At 42.6% G+C, this 23,786-nt stretch overlaps 3 protein-coding genes and 1 pseudogene across 3 annotated transcripts; all 4 read left to right on the top strand.

The window, feature by feature from the left end:
• The first annotated feature begins 4,087 nt into the window (after window positions 1–4,087).
• LOC105911151 (odorant receptor 131-2-like) lies at window positions 4,088–6,056 on the top strand. The gene is made up of 2 exons (XM_012839937.1): window positions 4,088–4,867; window positions 6,051–6,056. The coding sequence occupies exons 1-2, from the start codon at window positions 4,088–4,090 to the stop codon at window positions 6,054–6,056; spliced, it is 786 nt and encodes a 261-aa protein (XP_012695391.1).
• Window positions 6,057–8,370: 2,314 nt separating this feature from the next.
• On the top strand, window positions 8,371–9,416 carry LOC116221921 (annotated as a pseudogene).
• Window positions 9,417–13,991: 4,575 nt separating this feature from the next.
• LOC105911150 (odorant receptor 131-2-like) lies at window positions 13,992–18,138 on the top strand. Its single transcript, XM_012839936.2, has 3 exons — window positions 13,992–14,801; window positions 17,671–17,760; window positions 18,082–18,138. Exons 1-3 carry the CDS (start codon window positions 13,992–13,994, stop codon window positions 18,136–18,138), a joined length of 957 nt encoding a protein of 318 aa, XP_012695390.1.
• Window positions 18,139–22,038: 3,900 nt separating this feature from the next.
• LOC105911149 (odorant receptor 131-2-like) lies at window positions 22,039–23,014 on the top strand. The gene has a single exon (XM_012839935.3). It carries the CDS (start codon window positions 22,039–22,041, stop codon window positions 22,999–23,001), a length of 963 nt encoding a protein of 320 aa, XP_012695389.1. The 3' UTR covers window positions 23,002–23,014.
• Window positions 23,015–23,786: the final 772 nt, after the last annotated feature.

The raw sequence follows: 23,786 nt of genomic DNA on the forward strand, positions 1-23,786 counted from the left end.
TGCAACGCAGATTTCGGTGCTTCATTTCGGGTCGCTAGGCAGATTCCGTGGGGCACATGTAAAACTGCCCCAGCTCCCAATGTAAACTTTGTCCTGTGTCGCTCACGCTCATTGGTGTTTTCATAGCAACAGTCTTATGACGGTGAAGAGCAGGCAGCATTTCACAGAGCAAGCACAAACAGAACTAGCCATCAACCTTTTAACAGAGAAAATACCGAAAGGTAAACGGTCAAAAGTGTGGCTGTATTTCGCACAAAAAGATTCAAACATCGCGACGTGCAGCAAATGCAACAAAACAAGTGCGTGAAAAGAGGGGAGAGAAGGCAAGAGTCAAAGGCAGATCAGCAGATGACAGCTAACCTACGGTAGTCTCCTAAAGGGGCACTACACATTTTCTCGTACTCAGTGTGTTCAAGTAACAAGATTAACTATAAACAAGATAGAAAAGATAGGTAAACAACTCATAAAATGGTGAAATTTCATGAAATAAATGCAAACAAAATAATACATTTTTGACTCCAAAGGCAAATATGCTCTTATTTTTGCAAAAGAAGTTTGAAGCTGTTTTTTGTATTTATTTATATTTATTTAAGTATACTATAAACTGTTGTTTACAGTTAATATAATGTTCATAGTTTGAAGTTAAAAAGTTTGAAGCTGTAGTTTGAAGCCAAGTGTTTTGTATGTTTTTTTATTTATAATATACTTTAAACAGTTAATATATTGTTCAATTTGAAGAAAAAAAATTGCCTTGGGAAAAAAAAAAGCCTTTCTTTAATGTGGTCAATCGTCGCTTTGTGCTTAAAAAAAAAAAAAGTATCAGTTCAGGCACCGGTATTGTTTTAAAAGTATCGGTTTAGCACCGGTATTGGAAAAAACCCAAACGATACCCATCCCTACTTATTATAGCCCGATCATTAACTAAACCCATGTAGAAGGACTAATAAAGCGTCCAGCAGTTGATTTGAACAATGTGTGTGTGTGTCAGTCAATCGTAGTGGTCTGTGTCTGCATAATCTGTGCAGCCAGCGTTACAATGTATATTTGTAAACATTGTTGCAAAAGCCTCTTCTATCTGTCTCGTTTTAATGGTCAGGCTATATCCATAGCTAGTCCAGGGCGATGATTATGCAGCGTTCTGCACACACTGCAAAACCTCATTTTCTGTAAGCCATGGTGGTAGCGCAGATGTGAAAGATCATGTGAAAACAGCCAAACATAACCCCAGGTGGGTAGAGGCAGGGGCTAGCAGCATAGCCACCTATTTTTGCAATGTTAGCGCTGGAAGTGGTGAGCTCAAGCGGGCTGCTGAGGAGGGGACATCAGCCAATAAAATGATACTTCAGCAAATTCATTCCTCTAACAAATATACGGAATGAATGTTTCCAATAGGGTGTGTGTGTTGTTGGAATAACACTGGTAACACTAAGGGTACAGGATACAATTATCATGAATTCACGCATGAATTCATTGATGTAGTATATGTAATATTATGCATTATGTCATTAATGATTTATGTATTACTGCATTCCTTAATATCTCATGAATCATCAGGAATTGACGTGTTCATTTGTCATTCGTGATGTTGTAGCGAATTAACAACTGTTTCCAAATCTTAAAGTAAATTTTCAATCAGAGTCAGAAGTCCAGAGTGCGATAAACTGAAGTTTTATTCCATCCTTGCAGACATTTCATCCAAAACGAGAGCGGTGGTCCATGGAGCAGCTCTGACTAAAACACCCAATGCATTTACTTTTTATACTCATAATTCGTCACTTTCTGCAAGTCACGATCTTCAACCTCCATCTATACTGACCCAATCAGAATATTCCCTTATATCTCCTCATATTTTATCTACGCTTTTGGCCACTCAGAATATTCTCGCTCACCTGTTGCGGGGGAACTTTTGCTTTGAGGGAGATAGACCCTCCTGCCAATTTGCTTGGTATCACTTTTTTTGGAGGCCTGGTCTGACCTTGACTGCCATCATCTTGTGTGTGTGCTTATGTGCGAGTGTGTGTGTGTGTGTGTGTGTGTGTGAGTGTATGTGTGTGTGTGTGAGAGTGTATGTGTGTATGTGTACGTCTTTATGTGTGTGTATGTGTTTATGTGTGTGTATGTGTGTGTGTATGTGTGTGGGTGGATGGGTGTGAGTGAGTGACCCCCACTCCTGACTGCTTGTTACTTTCCACTGGCCTGCACCTGACCTGCACCCTGGCCTTCATGATGCTTGACCTTACATGATACCCATCCCTGCACACAGGCCCAATGACACTTGTAGCTGCAATTCTGCTCTATGACCACCACGGCACTGTTTTACAATCATCATTTTCAACAGTGACCTCATAAATGAACAACACAACTAAAGCATTAGGTACGGCACATCATTATGAATTGTGCTTTAATAAGTATGATCATGATTATTTCTTTTTTTGCAAAACAATGTCATCACTGCGCAAATTCTGATTTGAACACAACTTGTGCCTAATAATGTACCCACCTAATGCTTTAGTTGATGTGTTGTTCATGTATGAGGTCATGAATGAGAGGCTATGAACTCATGTCAATTCCTGATGATTTATAAGATATAAAGGAATGAAGTAAAGCACAATAATAATTCATAATTCATGTACCCTTACTGTAAAGTGTCACCATAACTTTAGTTCAAGCCTGTGGCAGCAGTTCAAAATAGTTTGTTTATTGCCATGCAATGAAAAATACCTTTTCACAAACTTTTTCACAAGTTCAGTGGGTACATTTTCCAAAAGAATGCTTTAATTCTGAAAAATAAAGTTGGTCCCACACAAAACTCACTCAATGTCTTTTAATATTTTTTCTTAGATATGTAGGCTACATAGAAAATGCATGAATAATAACTGAGATACCCCATTATGTTGTGAACAGTAGGCCTACGTGTGCTGTTGGCTAAATCTATGTCTATGTCTGACCTGGGCACATGTTCAGGATAAAAAGCGTGTGCGTGCACGAGCATTACGGTCGCGCGCAAAGTGTCCCGGTTTTAGGTCTGGGAAATCTGGTCACCCTATACTACCCACAAGGTAAAATGGTTTGTTTGAATTTTGTTTTGCTTAGATTTGTTAAAAGTTACAGAGAAATAGACACTGTGCAATGTAAAAAAATACGTCTAAGGGGATTTGCGAGGTGTCTGAGCCAGCTATCTAATGTTAGCATGCTACTACCCACAAGGTAAACAACGATGGGTTGGACCAATCTTAGCCCTGCGGCTTGCGTAGCCTTGTCGGATAGTTAAAACATTTGGGAAACGCACGCAAGCACGCAAGAGGTGCTCGGAGGCGTGTCTTGCGTGTCTGCGTAAAAGGCCGACCATAAATGAAGCTCAACTCGTGTGTTTTAGTGATATGATTGGCAATGTCATGCTGTGAAAGCCTTTTTTTTTCATTTCCGCAGGATGCGAGCCAAGCCACTGAACTGCATAGGCGTCTAGTTGGAACTTATGTTCATCTGTCCTTCATATGACTATAAACCATAAATATTATTTTGAAGATGATACTAGTGCTAGTTGCTTATAAAAAAAACATTCCTCAGAAAGTGGCAAATTATGTCAAAACTTGTTTTCGTTAAATGTGTCTTTAGCCTTCATACAATGAAATCCTCACCAAGTAAGATTGTATTACTATTTATTTCCTCCATTAAAACTGTCTTGTTGTTTATTGTTTTGACCGAGAAGAAGCACCTGCTTCAAAATGCACACATCTATACCCCACAAATCAGCACCATTTTGAAATAATGAATATTCATTACATGCTGACATAAATATTTAATTATGTTTTTTGATTGGTCCACATAGTGTTTTCGTAAGCATGCTAGATATCTTTACACTGAGCCTGCCCACTTCAGACACTATAAAAACTCTCCTTCCCATACATCTGTACAAATCAACAAACACTTTTATGAGGTAATGATTGATCTTGGGAGTCACTAAATCAGAAAACTGATGATTCTGAACTGATATTTGCTCTGATTTTATGTCTCACCTCTGCTGTTGTGTACAAGTCTACTGCTGTTGTGTATATCTGTCCTGTAATTTTAACCAGGTGCGAAAACAATGAATGAGAACAGTAGCCAGAGTGGGAACAGCAGTAATGGGGAGACGCTGCTGAGCACGAACAACCCCATTCAAGCAAGCCTCTTCACAGCGTTGGTCCAGGTTCTGGTGTGGCCTTTCCTCTACGTGGATCTATTCATGCTCTTCGTCTTCTTGAAGAAACAGGCACTCCAAGAAGAGGCACGCTACATGCTGTTTGCCCAGACCCTGTTTGCGGACTCGTGCATCCTAGTTCTGACTGACTTTACGGTGATCACCATGCACGTCCAGCTTCTGCTGCCTACTGGGATCTGCATACCAGTGGTCATGTTTATGGAGGCTCTGACCAATCTCTCACCGACCATTATAGTGGCCATGTGTCTGGAGCGGTACGTGGCCATATGCAGGCCGCTGAAACACGCCAACATATTCTCCCCCAGACAGACTTTCATCTGCATAGCCTTCCTCTGGAGCCTGTGCTTCTTCATCCCATTTGTTGACCTTTGCATTATGTTTGCTTTTGTCTCTAAGAGCTATTTCACTCACCTCACCTTCTGTTACTATGAAATAATGTTTGTGGGCGAGTGGCACACAGTGATGAGGGGATTCTTTTACATAGCAGAGTTCTTTGCCATTCTGTGCATCCTTCTGTTCTGCTACACCTCCGTCATTATCGTAGCCCACAGAGCCTCAGGAGATGACAAGCAGTCTGCCTCTAAGGGCCAACGCACCATCCTGTTCCACCTGTTCCAGCTCCTCCTGTGCACTCTGGCGGTCATCTGCCCCTATGTGGAGTCACAGGTTATGTTACTTGGTCTACGTGAATACTTAATTGTGCGCTTTTTTAACTTTTTGGCGTTCTCTATATTTTCCAAGATACTGAGCACACTCATCTACGGTTTCAGGGATGAAAATTTTTTTGCAGCCATGAAGTCTTATATTAAGCCTAGAATAAATGATATTTCACATAAATGAACTGCACTTATGTTCACATGTGTTCAAATGCTTGTTATATGACCTAATCGACAGAGTATGCATAATATCTGTGAAACACAAACATGAGTACATTTAATTTACATTGGATAGTTGACAGCATTTCGAAAGAATTCCACAGGTTCTTTTGTCATAACATCCAGAGGCAAACGTGTATACATCTGATTATTTAGTTTTCACTTTTTTTTATCTCAGAGCCATGAAACATTATTTTCATCCATCAACACAGCTTTAGCAGCATAATGGTCTTATTACTTCATAGTTCTCTTTTCTCACCTGGTTAACAATCTATTTTAAGTGCATAGCCAACAAATGTAAATTGACATACATGACCATACAATTTACTAACAAGACCAGGAATACACCACCAAGGAAATATATTTACCTGACTAGACAGGGCCCACTAATAAGCTTAAAGGCAAGCGCGTAGGTTTGAGTTTGACATTGTGGGGGCATAAAAGCTGGAGTTCCCCTGGAAGCTGAGGGTTTTTCTCTATTTACGATTGTCTTCTGTCTGTAATTTCATGTTATCTAGAGCCTTTATTTATAGATATGGTATCCAACACACTCATGTCAATATGTTCCTGGGACAATAATGACACAATTTTGATTAAGTAAACCAACAACATTACAGTTTAGCTTTCTGAATAAATCCGTTAAGGAAGGAAACAAGACCCCCTGGTGCTGTCCTTCTCGTTGGGATTCATTTTCCTATACTGACCGACCGACTATACATTATGCTTTACATAGAAGCTTTTTACCCAATTTCAAACAAATCATCCATAAGATGTTGCTACAACAAGTTCCACCATGTCTGTTCCTCTAGCATGGTCTGGTTTATCTGCAAAATTAATTTTGACTTTAAATCCTTATGGAACATTTATAAATTCGCTACTTGGGTCAGTTTGCACATTGTGCTTTGAGCCGAAGATTGCTGTTTGGGCTATTTTTTTGTTTTGATAATGTTTACACCTTTCTTGTGTGTGCACAGGGTTAGTATAGTAAAGTCAGGTCATATAGTGGAACATGGAACATTTTGACATCTCTTGACACTTGGCATCAGCCTCTACCAGTATTCGTTTAAATGCGTGCACCATCCTCTGTTTACCCAATGTGTGGCCTGTTTGTTTCACTTAAAATATGTTTTGCATAGGGAGATTGTGTCAGAAGTGGCCTCTAAGATAAACTGTACTTTTTGTTATGGGTTATGCTGGCCTAAGGGCCTAGTTGGTGCCTCTGGCCATAAAAGGCTTAAACTACATCTATCCCTGAAGCTTGGTTTGCAGTGGGCTTCTGCCTTCAAGAATAGAGTCATTAAGTTGATGTTTTCCCTACTCACTAATATGGTTTGCTTCTGAATCTGTAACTGCCATGTGCATCTGTAGGGTACATGATTTACCTCCCTTTAGTGGTATAATGGAGGGCTTCTTGGACACTCATCAGAGGGGAGAGCCACAATGAGAGTCACAGGAGATACTGCAGAGAAACATCACTAAGCCATTTCAAGGACCTCTGGATGCAATGAACACAAAGAGTCTACAAGCTACAATCTACATCTCATGAACAAGAAAGACTTTGAACTCCATCTTGGTCTATCTAAGCAACATTCACAGTTATTCTGTAGCCCACACCACTTTATTTTTTACTCTGTATTATGTTAATCAATAAATATCTTCAAGATTTTCCTACAGTGTTATAGCTTGGTTTGAAAGCACAATCCAATATAAGAAATTCTGGGAAATCACAGAATTCTACCGTTACCAACATGTTACTGCAGATGTAATACAGATCGTGACATTATCAGTAACTGTCATGACAGGTCTCCACATCTTGCCATAACAGCTTATTGTCACACGTTGTTCAGCTGTCAAAGCAGCATACTGTCATTTCAATTACAGGTTATAGTGACATGACACTATTATGTCACCGGGCACTGATTGTTATAATTATTTATGATAGCATATGACATCTGCCATGACAAGATTATGACATGTTAGTCTTTACTTGAAGCTGAGTTCAAGTCAAATGTTTCCATGACTTCTAAAATACCTAACATGGTGTTCTCTGAGGGTGAACAAATTACTTAATTTAGTTAACACAATTGTTGAAGCCTTTGAGAAGAGGAAGTATAGAGAATTATTTGTGGTTGAAGTGAGGAGAAGAAAATTGGCAAGCGAGACCAGTGGTGAGGTTTTTTATGGCTAAGTCTACCACATCGTTTCTCAAGTATTCAGGTCAGTCACTTTGAGTGGCATTAAAGGAGTTAAAGGAATCATGGTGCTCAGGAATCTGGCATTGCTTAGAGCCTGTATCAGTAGGACTTGGACAAATCATCTGCAAATAAATAATTGGTATATTGATATAAATTAGCACAGCTTTTCTCAGTACCAAAATGAATAAAAACTAGATAAGGTATACAGTAAAATGAAGACAGAATGGTAAAAACATGACAGCAACACTCTGGGCTCTGCAAGGCCTATAGAAATACCTAATGGTTAAATGGGTCTATTGGTTCAAGGCAGTTATACTTGGATGAATATGAAAACTGTTCAGATATATAGCTCAGATTACTAGAATTACTTCTAAATAGCAAACAGAACTAAGAAACCAAAAACACAATACAATGGAAAACCAGTTTCACCAGTTTCACACTCATGCTGGAGCCACACAAAATGAAACCCTGGGTGAGCCGGTTAACAGAGGTTTATAGGATATCATTAACATTATGACCTGCATGCCTATCCCCAGGTAGCCGCAAGCTGGCACCTGTTACGTCACTGGGCTGACCTGTGGTGCTAAATAAGCGAAGTATCCCTGTTCATTTCGGTACTTTTACACCTGGTGTAGCAGTACTTACAAGAGATAACCAATGGCTTGAATGTACACGCTCCTTACAGCAGCACTGACTTGGATCCAGATGCTGGAACAGAGTAGTTGTCTTAGGTATTTCTCCATGAATCTCTCTACTGGTTTCTTAATTAGTGGGTTAACTAAAATATCTAAATTCACTGTTTTTTTTCTGTTGATCAGATTTGCAATGGCTTGTTTATGTATTGGTTAAACAGTGTAATGACAATAATACTGACACAGTTTTTCGTACTCATCAAAATGTTCAGCACTTCTTTTGGTTTTGTTTATGATAATTATTTAAACAACTTTAATCGACTTTCAAGAGCTACTTTTACTTTTTAAAACTATTTCCACTGTGCATTGTGATGTTGTTACATGGTATGAATGAATCCATCAAACAAAAAATGAATATTCTGTGCATTTTTATGTGTCTTTGCCCTAGATAGATAGGTAGATAAGCTATGTCTGAGAACAGTTCCCAGGCTGTGAACAGCAGTGGGCAGGGTCTGTTCGCCCTGCAGAACTCTCTGCGAGTCGCCATCACCACCACTGTGGTCCAGCTTCTCGTCTGGCCCTTCATTAACCTCTTCATGATCTTCGTGTTTCGGCAACGAGAGGCCCTGCGGTCAGAGCTACCTGCTCCTGCTCCTCACTGCGTAAGGAAAGGCTTCAAAGGCTGCAACATCACAAAGACACTTGGGAGGAAATTATCAAAATCAAAAATAATAATAAAAACCCTGAATGTGATGGGAGGTCTAAGTGCATGGATACGAAGATGAAGTTGCTCTTCACCCAGACACTGCTGGCAGATGCCTTCTTTCTGATGTTCAGCAACTTCGTGGTGCTGACCATTCAGGGCAAACTGCTCCTCCCCCTAGCCTTCTGTGTGCCGCTGTGTGTGGTGAAGGAAGGCCTCGGGCATTTGTCACCCGCCATTATCGTGGTCATGTGCCTGGAGCGCTACGACATCTGCTCCCCACACAGAACAATGCTCTTCACTGCTATAGTCTGGCTCATCAGCTTCTTTAAGCCTCTGGTGGACTTCAGCATATTCCTGAGCCACGTCTCCAAGAGTTACTCAGCTAACCTTCTGTTACTATGAGATCATGCTGCTGAAGGTTTGACATAATGATGAGGGGGAATCTGAGTTATTTGGTCGTTCTAGTCATCCTGCTCTTCTGCTACGCGTCAGTCATCATTGTGGCACGCAGGGCCTCTGGCGACGACAGGAAGTCTGCCTCTAAGGGCCAGCGCACCCTCCTTCTCCACCTGCTACAGCTCTTCTTGTGCACGTTAGAGACCATCTGCCCTTACATTGAGGCCCAGATCCTGCAGACCTGATGATCTGCATGTGTACGTGGTGGTGCGCTCTTTTGACTTCCTGGCCTTTTCTATCCTCTCCAGGGCAGTGAGCCCCCTCATCTTATGCTGCAATGAAGTATTATGCCAGGTGTACCATGAATCAAGTTGCCTCAGAAAAATGAGCACACTGCTTAATAAATTGTGATATATCTGAATGAGCCAACCAAGCGGGCAAATTACTTTGCAAATGCTGTTTGTTATATTTTGATTATTACATAACAATAAAGAGCACACGGTAGATTTATTCAATCAGTTAAGATGACTAGTAATGGAATTGTGATGGTTATTTAATAAACAAAGGGCCTCTGTGTTGAACTGTCCTGTAAGCCACTTTGTCGAGTCCTTAGTTAATATCTGTAATTAAGTGTCAGCCCTATGTAAACTTAGAAATATGAAATAAAACCAAACCATACATGTTTACTACAAGGTAAGATTTGTTGATAATCACTGAACTCAGGCATGTTCATAGTTTAGTTTAAGGTTTATTTCACTACATGGCAAATGTGAGGCCTGAGTGAGACCTGCAGAGGATTCTGGGTATTAGGAAAGACCATCTGAGACTTTGCATCATCTTCCAAATGAACACAATGCTAATCACCTCTCAGTAGTCCCCAAAAAACAATACAAGCATGGTACTAATTACACACAAACAGTACATAACAAAGACGGCAATAATTAGGCTAGTGAATAATTTATCAGCCCTTCAATAACAAAGCAAAGAAGGTATGACAACATATCTTGTCGTCCAACTAATTGGAGCTTAATTAGCTAATATTTTTTAATTGGGGTTCCCTGTGTCTTAGTGTTACCTAGGCAGGCTCACACACACACACACACACACACACACACACACACACACACACACACACACACAGAGAAAGAGAGAGAGAGAGAGAGAGGGAGAGAAAGACTGCTTCTGTAGTACCTGGTGAAGAGTGTCAAGGTCAAACCCAACAAGGGCCTTCTCCTCCCAGGCCTCTTTAAAGTGACAGCAGTGCCTAATTTGACCCAGCAGGAGCTCAGGAGGGTGCTGTACTGGTGGGTCAGGGGATCACAGAACAATCACGGAACTGAAGAGTTTGTGTGAGATGGGACGGGGCCGGGTATGGTGTTGGGGGGGTGGATGCTTAGAATGTGTTTGCGGCGCTCGAAAGCCCCTTTGATGCAGAGCACATGATTTTAATCATTTCTATTCATAGGTTTTAGTTGCCATTGTTGGCTGTTGCCTGAAGCGTAAACTGGATCAGCCTACCTGGTATTTCCAATGGGAAGGAACAGAATGACTGAATAGATAACATTAAATATTACACAAAGTTCTGTAGGTTAATTTTTGTGTTTTGCACCTTAAGGTGCTTGGTGGAAATACATTTTCTTTTCACTGCGTTTAGAGGAATGCTCTTCCTTTGTGTCCCTGAGGTCTTGTGACTGCAGTATGCATTTTGGTGCATACACCAATTTCTCATTCTAACAAGGACCACGAGGACCTTCCTTTGGCATAAGATGTATAGCCCCAATGTAACATACCTGGCATAAACAGTAGCAGGAAAGGATGCGCACGTACATAATTGACACCATGGGATGGAGCATGTGATTAGAAGACATAAGGATGTATAAAGTGCATTGTGTTTTTTTATATAAAGCGCAATTTTGTTGCTCAATATAAATAAAGCCTTGACTTGAATTGAGTCATCACTTTGTCCTAGTCTTGATAGAAACCAGCCAAAATGAGTTTGGTCATATGTCTGTTAGTCACGTGACTTTTGCTGAGTTAATGGGACTGTAGGTGTGTGACATAAGTTGAGTTGGTAATAAGAAGCTTTGCCCCAGAGAGATTTGAATTTGTTGCTTGACCTTTGTGGTGCCTGTAACTTTCCCTGGCGCCGTGAATAAAGCGCCAATCAATTCATATTTTGCTAATGACCAGCAAGGGTCTTGGCTGGACTGGACTGAGCCCAGATTCTTCTTCATGAAAACCATTTGAAAACGTACTTCCACTTATTTTTTCTTGCACTTATTCTTTCTTGAATTTGCGAAAAATCAATTCAATTCGGTTCCATTTTATTCGTATAGCGCCAAAATGTAGCGCCCCCTATTGGGCTCTATTGGCGTTCCTGTGGCGCTATCCGGAGTTCTGATATCCAACGGTATAGTATCATCTCCTTTAAGTATTTCTTACTGAAGTGTTGGTTCTCATTCATGCGTTTGTAACTTTTCTTACAAATGGAAATGACCTCTAACCACCTCTGTTTTAGAGCAAGTTTAAATCATGAATAAACATTCATATACACAACACAACGATTTTAAAGTTAAATTAACTCTTTACTAACTTATACATTTAACAATATAAACATGAATCTTAATGCTTAGAAACAAACCAAAAATCTGTTAACTTTCCCTGGTCCTATTTACAAAAGTGTTTAAATCATTAAGTTCTTTCAAAATCAACATACCTTCAAATATCACAAATTAAATAATGGGCCCTTATAACCTGTATGAAAATAAAAAGCCTGACAGAAATAAAACAGTATACCCCCGTCAAATGTGTTGCAGGCCTGGTGTAGCTTGAGTTCCTTGTAGCCTCTGAATTCCGTGTTGCAAGTTTGTCGAAGCGTAGGGAAGTTTCGCTCACTGCTGTCTCCTCTGTGTTGCGCAGGCAATTTCCAGCGTGAACAAGAAAAGTACACGAACATCCCAGAAAAGCTAGCTATCTCACGCACATTCACTAGCTCACGCTAATCAACATGGCGGGCTGGCAGAACGTCGACTCCTTGAGGAAGAAATTGTTCCAAACAGTCCGACCCTGAGATATAAAACTTATGAAGTTCACTGGTTGTACACTCACATTATTCAATCTCTCAACAGTTAATAGAAATACACAAGTTACGCATTTTCACTTCAACTTTTTGCTAAACACACAGCAGCTCCTTCCCTGCATTTACGTCGCTCTTCCTCCAGTCTCATCCTCTTCTTCTTCACTCTCGCCTAACCCCTTAACCGTTTACCTCTCCTCTGATTGGCTTGTGATATACAAATAACGTAAAACACATTCAAATCCCTTTTTTTTCTTTAGACTAATCAAAGTATTCTTACAACATTGTCATTAGTATTTGTTCACCAAAATATATTTCACACCTTTAAAATAACACAGTCCATTAATTTAACCATGAAATTACATCCACTCTGCACAATATGAACCAACTGTAAGATCCACACTAAATGTTTATAACCTTTTAATTCTATTTATACAATTTTAAACTTATTCTATTTATGAATGAATCAACTTAAATTATTACCTAACACCCCAAAGGGTTACAAAAACAATAACATTGTATCAAGGCAAATGCTGCATGGAGTCATAACAATGGGCCTTTATTAGATAGAATTTAAGAAGAAATTTCTTCTGAACTCCAATTACGATGTTTTTTGGCATTCATGAAAGTGTTCTCATCTGGGATTCGTTCTGAACTTCAGAAAAATTTCAGAACGTAAAATAGCAGTCGTAAATCGCCCAGAGATTTCTTAAATGCAATTCCTCAAAAAAACACCAGATGCCCCACCTTTCGCGTGGATACAATCGATTCTGACTGCACACGTCACTACGGTTGCATGCCCTTATAAAGAGCTGGCGGGGCGTGTATGTATGCAAATCCAAGTGCACGAGAACGCAGGTTCAATTTAATAATACTCATTCAGGGGAGCACAGCTGAGAACACTTTGGCTGCGTAAGAACCCATTTAAGGCGTTCATGAATCAGACGAAGACCTTTTCTTAAATTGGTCTTCCGAAAACATTTCAGAAGACATTTCAGAAAATGTTCGAGAATGAGGCCCAATGTGCTTATCTGAATCTACTAAACATTTTTAACCTCTTGAGTCCCTGTGGAGGGACAAATTGCTTTCCGGCTGACCAGCATACCTCTAAAAATATCATGAATTGTAGTCTTGCTTCTACATTTACTGCATTTAGTCAACCCAGCATTAGGTAAACACATGTTTTGTTGTTGTTGAGCTGCTGGTCCAACTATCTTAGGAAGCAGCTCACAATAGTTTCATGGTCAGTTCGGGGGTCTTTGTAGGCCTATATGCTAACAATAGACCAAGAATAATTGTAGCCTAGAACACACTGCATTGTGCCTCTGCATAGTCCTGCAAATCAGTCCCTTTTTGTCATTTTTTGCCAGTATGGTGTCGTAGTGGCAACATAGTGAGTTCAGCATGTGTAGCCATGTCTACTATGAGTGAGGTGAAGGCAAGGAGCTTATCTCAAGAGAGCTGAGGATTTAACAAGCTGGGAATACTTACGTCTGTCGCTTAATGTAATTTAATATGCAAAATGTCAGCCTCTAGCATAGGTATAAATGAGGGGAATTAAAGACAACATACCAAAGGTGGTAAAAGGTTGTTGGAAGAGATAGATTAATACTGGAAGAGAAATAACTACCCACAGAGAAGCATGTGATCTACGGTTATTGTTACGACTATAGTGGTTAAGTGGACAATATTCTACAATGTATTTTTTCTGATATTTAACATATTGTATTACCTGTTTACATCACCTGTGTATTATTGTTTTACCTGTTTATTTCAAACATTGCACTTACCTTTGTTAGATTTTTGTATATTATGTGTTACACCCAGATGTCTACTTTTAGCATCCTCGATGACTGAAAGATCACTGAAAATGTTTCCTTTTTTGTTCATTTTCTTCTAGCAGATAAACTATGGATGGCAACAGCAGCAGTGTTAACAGCAGCGGTCATACCCTTCTGACAGGCAGCGACCCCGTGCGACTGGATGTGACCACTGCCGTGGCTCAGATCTTAGTGTGGCCCTTTGTCTTCATTGACCTCTTCATGTTCTATGTCTTCCTGAGGCGACCCACTCTGAGGGGAGAGGCTCGCTACGTCCTGTTTGCCCAGACCCTGATTGCAGATGGCACCTTTCTCCTGCTGACTGACTTTGTGGTGATCACTTATCATGTGTTTCTTCTGCTGCCTGTGGGTTTCTGTATTCCTCTCTGTGTCCTCATTGACGGCCTGGCGCACGTCTCACCCACCATCATTGTGGCTATGTGCCTGGAGCGCTATGTGGCTATCTGCATGCCACTACGACACGTTAACGTCTTTACCCCGACCCGGACAAAGGTCATCATTACCTTCGTCTGGCTCCTGAGTTTCATCAAAACCTTTGTTGACTTAATAATCTTCCTCTCCCACGCTACCGGGAGTTATTTCTCCCAGCTGACATTTTGCTATTATGAGATTTTGTTTTTGCAAGAATGGCACATGGCGTTGCGGGGGAACTTGTACATTCTGAACTATGCTGTTGTTCTGGTCATCCTCCTGTTCTGCTATGGGTCTATCATGCATATTGCACAAAGGGCCTCAGGTGACGATAAGAAGGCTGCATCGAAGGGGCAGAGGACTCTGTTGCTTCACCTCCTGCAGCTGTTCCTGTGCACGCTGGAGACCATCTGCCCGTTTGTTGAGACCAGGATCCTGGAAATGGGAGATATTGATGTGTACCTCATTGTGCGCTATTTCAATTTTCTGGCATTTTCTGTGCTTTCCAGAGCAGCAAGCCCCCTTATCTATGGCTTTAGAGATGAGCGGTTTTATGCATCTATGAAGCAGTACGCCAAGTGTGGAATTAATTCAATCTCCACAGACAAATGACAGTGCCACATTTCAAATATTCACATATACCGATGTAAAACAATTCTTAATTAAAGGAAATGTAATCTTGTTTAATTGTCTCTTCATAACAAAATGTCTACAATATAAGGCCTTTGTTCATGTTTAATCTGTACCATGTTTCAGATCCAAAAAGTGGGCATGCTACAGTATTCTAGCAGTTAATGTTGATAGTGATATGCAGTAAAAATGAACAAATGTGAAAAGATATTTTAATTTTCATATATGCTCACTTTAAATAGCATTTGTTGTGACCACTGTTATAAAAAAAAAGAAGTTTATATGTTTCACATGTTGTTTTCAAGTTAATCACTAGTTACTTGAAGCATAACTTAATGCTCCAAATGCTAGGAATGCAAAGAATTCATACTCCATATTTTAAAAAGAAGCATAAGAATACATATAATTGAACTATGTTCACTGCACTACATTCCCTTGGTTCGATTCAAATTAACTGGAATCATCCCTCATCAGGTCCTGCAGCACATAGATAGGTTTAGCATTTGGAGACTTTTTCAGTGTATGTTTTACCCCAGCATTTGTCCAATGATACAGCATTAATCACTCACAGCTGACCCTTGTACCCTGCTGTTTTGCAGTGTTTTTCATATTACATGGCACATGCTGGAATGATAGAGCAGCCGTTAAGTCTATCCACGTTTAGGCTTAAACTGATATGTAACCTTAGTTCACATTTTCTCCATGTGCTTTTTAACTGAAATGCCCTAGAAAATAGGTGGATCACGTTTGGGATAAACCTCATTAGGATGTTTAGTTGTGGGGAAAATATCCACATCAAAACCCGTAAAATAGGTGAAAATACACAAATCTTTGGTGTCACACCTTAAAATACCTCACAAGTAGCCATATTTAACCAGAACGTTCAATTGTGTCTGTACATTCAGCATAGTTACCCACATTCCCATGGTTTAAAGGAAAGAATACAAATTTAGATTTTAGCCAATTGCCTGTGTAATATCATTCCATTTTGGCTTCTTCGTCTGATTTTTCTCTGATGACTACAGTTGCAGTGTAGTGTGTCTGTGTAACCTACGGAACCCAAACTCTGTTGCATGTTTAACTAGAGTTTAAGAGAGGGGTGGACAGAGACAAATATCACCTAAGGCTCCAACGCTGTCAGGGCTTGCCTTGGCATTAGTCTTGACCATGACCAGTCAATACCACAAGATCCCCTCAGAGAAGTATGTGTGTGTGTGTAAAGTCATACATTGCTGGAACTATATGGTCAAATTTTGGGAGAATCTCGCACAGCAACAACAGCCAGGGCCCTAATTTCATTGACAGGCAACTGGCAAAGCAACAAGCAAAGTCTGCTGCGCATTAACTAAAGCTAAGTGAATAACTTTAACTTGTTTAATACCTAGAACAAGAACCCTATCCTGGGTGCAAACATGGGTGAGTCAGCACAATACTCTGACGGACTTGTTGCTTTGCTCTGCTCATTGCCTGTGTGACACAGCCTGACTCAAAGCTATGTCAACTGAATGGGAGACGGACGAGGGATGAACGAAGTTACAATCATTTATTTACAAAGATAATGAAATAAAGATAACTCAGTCAAAACGCAGCCGTCTGCAACGGGGAAGGGATCTCTCTCGGGAACTGGAGAAGGAGTCCTGGTATAGGCCAGAGCCAAACCGGGCACAGGTGTAACTCATTAGCCTGATGTGGAAACCTGGAAAAGAACCAGCAAGAGGGAAAAGACTCCTAGTGGCGTGGAGGGGTCGTCACAGCCTGTCAATGAAATTAGGGCCCCCATTGTAATGTCAGAACACCTTATAGGGCCATGTAATAAAGATTTGATATAAAAAAAACCCACATATGTCTGTTGTCACAGCAACCTTAATGTTACCGGGTTCAAACCGCTCTGAGACACACAACACCAGACACGAGTAAAGTGTAGCAGTTTTATTTTAGAGGGCCGGCAGCCACACACACTTGGTTACACACAGTCCCTGGGCAAAATACAATACATGGTTTAGATCAGGCCTATGGCCACATACCCCACACCAGTCAGCCACAGGATGAAGAGGCTACCTACTATAGCCACAGACAGGGACCACTAAGGGGGAGGTGTAGAACACTATTTGCAGGGAGGCCGATTACAAATGATAAAAACAATACATTGGAAATAACCAATTGGAAGGGAGGGAGGATCCACCGTCGCACTTCCACACACTTTGGCTGGTAAAAGTTTGCATCTCTCTCTCGCACTCTTCCTCCAATGGCGCTTCTGCGTCCCCTCTGACCGCAGCTCTGGATTCCACCACCCTCCGGAAAACAACAAGCACAAACTAACCAACCGGCAGACTTGAAGCTGACCCATTCACACAAAATATCAGCGCAAATTAGTACAAGCACTTCCCTTTAGTCGGCATGCTAGCATGCATCTCTGCTCCACACGCCGGCTGGCTGCTAATTGTTGTTGTTGTTGGTCCTTACTGACGCAGCCCATTCCCATTCCTCCTGCCCAGTGTCCCAATCATTCAATCAAACAAAAACTCAGTGGCCATTAGTCCATTAGTTCATTAGTCCACAGTAGAGCTTCTGCCACACAGTTCCCCCCTGCCCACTGGCTACAGCACAACACACACAATTTTCATACAACGAACACATGACTACACAGATCAGTAAACAACCATAATTCACCCTGACTGACATGTGACACACCCTCCCACTTTATCAGTGGTCGCTGGGATCGGCGTGGTCCCGGTGCATCCCCAGAATCCACCCCAGCCTCAGAGAGGGCTTCCTCTGCTCCCCTAGCCCCCCTCAGGTACTCACTTGATTCTGGGCGACCCTGCTCACATGGGAAACAAACTGGCCACCACCTCTCTCTGGCCCTGTTCTGCTTCCGGCTGTACGGTGGGCTGGTCCCCTGCCAATTCACCTATGCCCCCATGAGCCCCACTCCGCCAGCTGCTGGGTTGCACACACAGGTTGTTCTGGTGCATGGTGCGCAGAGGTCCCTCCCTTCCTTCTGGTCGGATAATGTTAACAGGGCGGTCTCTTGTAGGCTGGCTCTGGTCGGCTATGGTCGGGGGTCCCAATGGTAGGCAGGTGTTCTCGCCACCAAGGCTGTTCTCTTGGCTCCAAGGTGTTCAACAGGCTGAGGATCGTCTGGTTCATCCTCTCACAAGCCCCGTTCCCCTGAGGATGATAAGGAGTTGTGTACCTGACCCCCAAGGCATTGTTGCATAAGGCGTTGAAAGGTTGCGGGGGCGTTGCATAAGCCGAAGGGCATCCTTTCTAACTCATACAGGCCTAGTGGAGTCGCAAAAGCCGTCTTCTCCTTATCTGAAGGATGGACCTCCACCTGCCAATACCCACTGGCAAGATCGAGTGTGGAGTACCATTCTGCTTTCTTTAAATTAGTCAGGGACTCCTCCACACGAGGGAGGGGGTAGGCATCCTTATGTGTGACGGCATTCAATCTCCTGTAGTCAACACAAAACCTCCAGGAGCCATCCTTCTTCTTCACTAACACCACTCGAGTAGCCCACGGACTGGAGCTCTCGAACAAATCCTCCATCCAGCATGTCACGCAGCAACATCCTCAATTCCTCGTAGAGGCTAGGCGTCACAGGTCGGTGTCGTTGGCGAATTGGTGCGGCATTGGTGCACCCGTGGTCATCTTCACTCTGGGCGAACACTCCCTGCCAATGCTCAAGCAGTCCTTGAAGCCAGTGAGACTGGGGTGGCATCAGTCCTTCCGTCTGTTGGAGAAGACAAATCGATGGAAAGGGGACTACTCACTGGCCTCACGTCCACCTCCACCACTGCATCAGCCTCCTGCCTGAGGACCAGCTGGTTTGGCGCTTGGACATCATCCTGTCCCAGATGCAGGACACGGGCAAGGGGCAGTCGGGGAGGTAGCGCCACAGGGTAGGGGTCAGGGTTACATACGCGGAGGAGGACCCGGCCATCCTGTAGTCTGGTCACAGCACACTCTTGCCCACCATGGTAGCAGCATCTTCTTGACTGGCTTTGGGCGCCAAGGGGACGTGGGCCCACACCACGGTCTCTGTTTGTGGGTCCAGCCAGATGGGGTCGCTAATACGCAGCCAGACAACTCCAAGGCTTGGTCCCCGGTGCTCTTTTGCTTCAAGCCTCTGGCAGTTGGCAAAGGCCCGATTCCAGGCCACCACAGCTGACTTGGGGAGAGTAGACTTGAACAACGTGAATTGGTGCCCCCCCTGCTGATGGAGGCCCTCCCAACAAAGTTGAATCACATTCATGCCTAAAACTCTGTAGGCCCGAGGCAAGTACTTATCTTCAACTACGACCATGCCCTTTCCTGGTACCAACACATCCCCCACCTCAAAGTCCAATACCGTATACCCAACATAATGCAGGGCAAGCCCATTAGCCACTTTCAATGTTAGCCAAGAGACATCACCCACCTTTTTCATCTTGGTGCCCTGAAGGGGATTTTGGAACAGTCCCCGGCTAAACAGGGTCACCTGGGATGCAGGGGATCCGTTTACCTTGGACAAGGACCTCGACCTCGGGGCTCTCTCCCACAAGGTCAGATTGCATCGGAACCTCCACTGGCCTCCCCTCCTCCGTCACTCTGAAATGGTTTGCGGTGTCCCGGTTCCGGCCCTCCCGTAGCATGTGGCCTGCCTGCCCACAGCGTAGGCAGATCAGGCGGCCCTGGTCATCCCATTGTGGTAGTCTTGGCCGCCGCTGTGCCCGGTTGGCACCCTGTTCGCCACCCTCACTCCTAACTGGTTGTTCCGGTTGCCGCCGGGTGGTTCGCTGTGATCGGAGTTCTGCCAGTAATGAGGCCTTTAAGTCTGTCACCTGGGCCCGCAGCTCATCAGCTGGCTCAGTTCAGAATGCCTCATTGAGGCGGTCCCAGTTTTGTAGAGGGGCTGATGGGGCAAGATGAGTGGGCTGGGGGGGTTGTTGTACGTCCGCCGGGTGTCTACACCGTCTACGGTGGCCTGCTCGGCCTCCTTCTCCATGGCCTTGACCTCCTTACACGCCTCCTCGAAGATTAGGTCTGGCTCCCATCGCACCCGCCGCTGGAGTTCCGTCTGCACAGGCCCTGGCAGTAGTCCCAGCACCAACTGGCTCCGCAGCATCTTCACAACAGACCCAGTTGCTTCCTCCCTGCTCCGCCATCTGAAATGGGACTCACGGAGACGCAAAATGAAAGGCCCCACCCCTTCTCCCACTTGTTGCTGACATTTAAAAAACCGTGCTCTAACTTGACTGGTACTCAAGACATCCCCATACAGTTTCTCAAAGGCTGTGAATATTTTACTGTCAGTGTTCCTTTCTGTGGCTGGGAGTGTCAAAGGGTATCCGTGTCGAGGGTCTTTAGTGAAGGCACAAAGACAGCAGGGAGACCAGGCTCTGTAGTTGGTAAATTTATTTTACCTCCTCCACGTGCATAATCCACAATGAAAAATATGTAAACAAAAATACTGGTATAAATGAAAACAAAAAGATATTTACAAATGGTATATGTACAATCACTAGTACAAAGTTGTATACCAGTTCCCTATACTGAGGCAGTGCGCAAACATCAGCCTCACGCTTCTGGAATCCTTACAGCGGAGCATTAACTAGCTCACCAACAAACGCTTATCCAAAGACGTTCTCAACCCAGAAGCCCCGCTCTACTACTTTGCCAACCCTTTTAACGGTTAGCTGAACTGCCCATAATTGGCCCATACTACCATAGGCTCAAACCACAGGGGTAAATTCATGTGAAATGCAATACCCATTAAACAGAGTTAAAATGCTACCAATAATCATTTGAACTCAATCAGTCCTTCACAATAATGATGATGGCAGTTATACATCACATTCACAACTGTAAACCTTTTAACGTCAGTAATTGATTTCGCGAGGGAGAAACTATGTTCCTCGCGAACCTGCCCAAACCATAAACGCGTCCCAGGACGCCATTAGGACACGGTGAGGACGCGCTTAAGAATCGCGGCATCACAGGGAGTAATAGTATCTCTCTCCTAGCATCCCCCTGGAGTGCACTCATTACAAAGTCAACCCTTTGTTCTGCTGACAGTGCCTGTGCCCGCAAATACACTTCTATTTGGTCTATTAATGTTACCTGGTTCAAACCCCTCTGAGACACAACACCAGACACGAGTAAAGTGTAGCAGTTTTATTTTAGAGGGCCGGCCGCTGAACATCTCAAGCTGCTTAATGAAAGAATAATATTTTATTCAATAACTTCATGATAATGGACATAGCATAACAGTGGGCGGACCTAGGCCTGGACCTCTCAATGACAACAACATTAGTCTCGATATCAGCTGATCAATACCATGGGATCCCCTCAAAGAACTTAAAAAAGAAGCGCTCTCAATAGCTGTCGTGTGTTGGAGTTTACATTTCAGGGTAAGGTACACTGACAGCGTTCAATGGCTAGTCTTTTTCTTTATTCTTCACATATTGTAATGAATGAATACAATGGGATATGGGATTTTGCTTCAAATTTAAAAAAAATGTATGGTTATGTGCTCATTTTGTCACAGGGTTTTACATGTGAGTTCCTGTCTCTGTGTAAGACTTTTTGCTTGAGGGGCAGGAACATTAATGTCTCTCAATTTTCTCTGCAGGTTTGAGTCAACAGCTGCGGTGACAGTAGAGCAAGTGGGTGTTTAATCTTGTAATTTCTGCTAGTTTACACATGGAGTCGTCCTTTCACAGCATACTCACGTGAAAAAATTAAGTTGGCTTGTGAACTCCACGCATCTCTATATTTCTGGTGTTTATTGTTTAAGCTTCATGCAGAGGAATATTGTTTAACACTGTGTTGTATCACTGCAGAACAGGAACTAGTCAATGTTTGTGAACATTTTAGATGTCAACAACAGTACTGCATATCACCTTTAATCAAGCCATGAACAGTTACTATTTTTTTTTTTATAAATAATCTAATAATCATTTGTATGTGGTGAATTAATTTATATTTAAAAAACTAAACTTAGCACGTACTTACAATATTTACAATCACAACTCTTGCGTATTTTCAATTGTATTGTTCTCCATGTCTCAACAGTAGGTGCTAAGTGAGATGAACGACAGCAGCAGCAGCGATGACAGGCTGCTGAAGAGCAACGACCGGACGCGTTTGAACATCATGATGTCCCTGGTGCAGTTGCTGGTATGGCCCTTCATCTCCATCAACCTCTTCATGTATTTCGTCTTCCGGCACAAGCGGGCCTTCCGGACCGAACCACGCTACCTGCTCTTTGCCCAAACGCTGCTGGCCGACTCTGCGCTTTTCCTCATGACAGACTTTGTGGTGATCACCATCAACGTTCATCAGCTGCTGCCGATTGGCTTCTGCATCCCCTTCCTCATCATCATGTACACCTTCAACCAGGTCTCACCCACTGTCATCACTGCCATGTGCCTGGAGCGCTACGTGGCCATCTGTATACCACTACGACATGTCAACATCTTCTCCCCCAACAGGACTCTGATCGTCATAGCCATAGTGTGGTTCTTGAGCTTCATAAAGCCTTTCATAGACTTCCTCATCCTACTCTCTGCTGTATCCCAGGGTTACTTCAAAAGACTCAACTTCTGCTATTATGAAATTATTCTGCTGGCAAAGTGGCATATGATGATGAGAGGCAACCTGTACATTATGAATTATCTGGCCATTTTAGTTGTCTTGCTGTTCTGCTACGCGTCGATCTTCCGTGTGGCTCGACGGGCCTCGGGTAAAGATAAGAAGGCAGCAGCAAGAGGGCAGAAGACACTGCTCCTCCACCTTCTACAGCTCTTTCTTTGCACTTTAGAAATTATCTGCCCCTACGTTGAGGCAAGGGTCATGGAGGTTGATGTGGAGATGTATCTTATCCTGCGCTATTTTAACTTTTTAGCGTTCACCGTTCTCTCCCGGGCAATTATTCCTCTGATCTATGGCTTCAGAGATGAGAAGTTTTATGCTGCAATGAAAAGCTATACCTTGTGTAAGAGGAATCATGTTTCAACTCGTAAGAAAAATGTGACACAATGTGCCAAATAAAAAAAAGAAAAGAGGCTAAGAGAGGGATATTTAAGACACTTCCTGGGCGTGATATGCTTTAGTTTTCAAATGAAAGAATCTGGAAGCAGGAATTGGAAACAATACATTTAAGTTGAAACTGTATGGTATAATTATGACCTCCTTCAATACATTTGGTTTCATGTACATAGCATTACTTTTCCACATCTAACACACAAGAGGAATTCATAATGATATATGAGTTATATGATATGATATGTATCTCTCTAGGGGAGTGCACAAAATCCAGAAATACCACTTCACCCAACATGTAAGCACAACATAAATGATGATAAATGATGATTTGTGACCTTGTAATGGGGATGAATATAAGCATGCCATGCCTTACTTTTGTAATTACTGTTAGTTTATCTCAGACTAATGTGAGTGCGAGATTGGGGCTGTACTCCAGATTGCAGTATACACCAAACATATTCATTGTAACACAATCTATCTGAATGGCATAAGTGGCATTACACACAATCTATCTGAATGGCATAAGTGTCATTTTAAAGTCACAGACTGACTAAATCTTAAAGCTTTGTGGGCAAAGTCATACAATGTTGTACTGCGGCAAGCAATGCATAGAGAGAATCATACTGAGGAGAATCGGGATCTGTGTGCTTTTGCCTTGAGAAAGCTTGGCACAAAAAGCCCGTCATGCTGTTCACTAGGCAGGTGATTCTTGTACTCACTGATGTTGACACATATATACAAACACACACACACCAAAAGGCTATACAACCACAATTCCGATAAACTCTGTG

This window comes from Clupea harengus, chromosome 9 (genome assembly GCF_900700415.2).
Source record: "Clupea harengus chromosome 9, Ch_v2.0.2, whole genome shotgun sequence".
NCBI classification, from domain to species: Eukaryota; Metazoa; Chordata; class Actinopteri; order Clupeiformes; family Clupeidae; genus Clupea; species Clupea harengus.

What these genes read in the sequence shown, in the direction of transcription:
- LOC105911151 (XM_012839937.1), top strand. Translation starts at nt 4,088, where the DNA reads ATGAATGAGAACAGTAGCCAGAGTGGGAACAGCAGTAATGGGGAGACG.
- LOC105911150 (XM_012839936.2), top strand. Translation starts at nt 13,992, where the DNA reads ATGGATGGCAACAGCAGCAGTGTTAACAGCAGCGGTCATACCCTTCTG. An exon ending in ATATTGATGTGTACCTCATT is followed by an intron (nt 14,802 to 17,670) that starts GTGCGCTATTTC and finishes CCACTTTATCAG; the next exon opens with TGGTCGCTGGGATCGGCGTG. An exon ending in GCTCCCCTAGCCCCCCTCAG is followed by an intron (nt 17,761 to 18,081) that starts GTACTCACTTGA and finishes CTTGGCTCCAAG; the next exon opens with GTGTTCAACAGGCTGAGGAT.
- LOC105911149 (XM_012839935.3), top strand. Translation starts at nt 22,039, where the DNA reads ATGAACGACAGCAGCAGCAGCGATGACAGGCTGCTGAAGAGCAACGAC.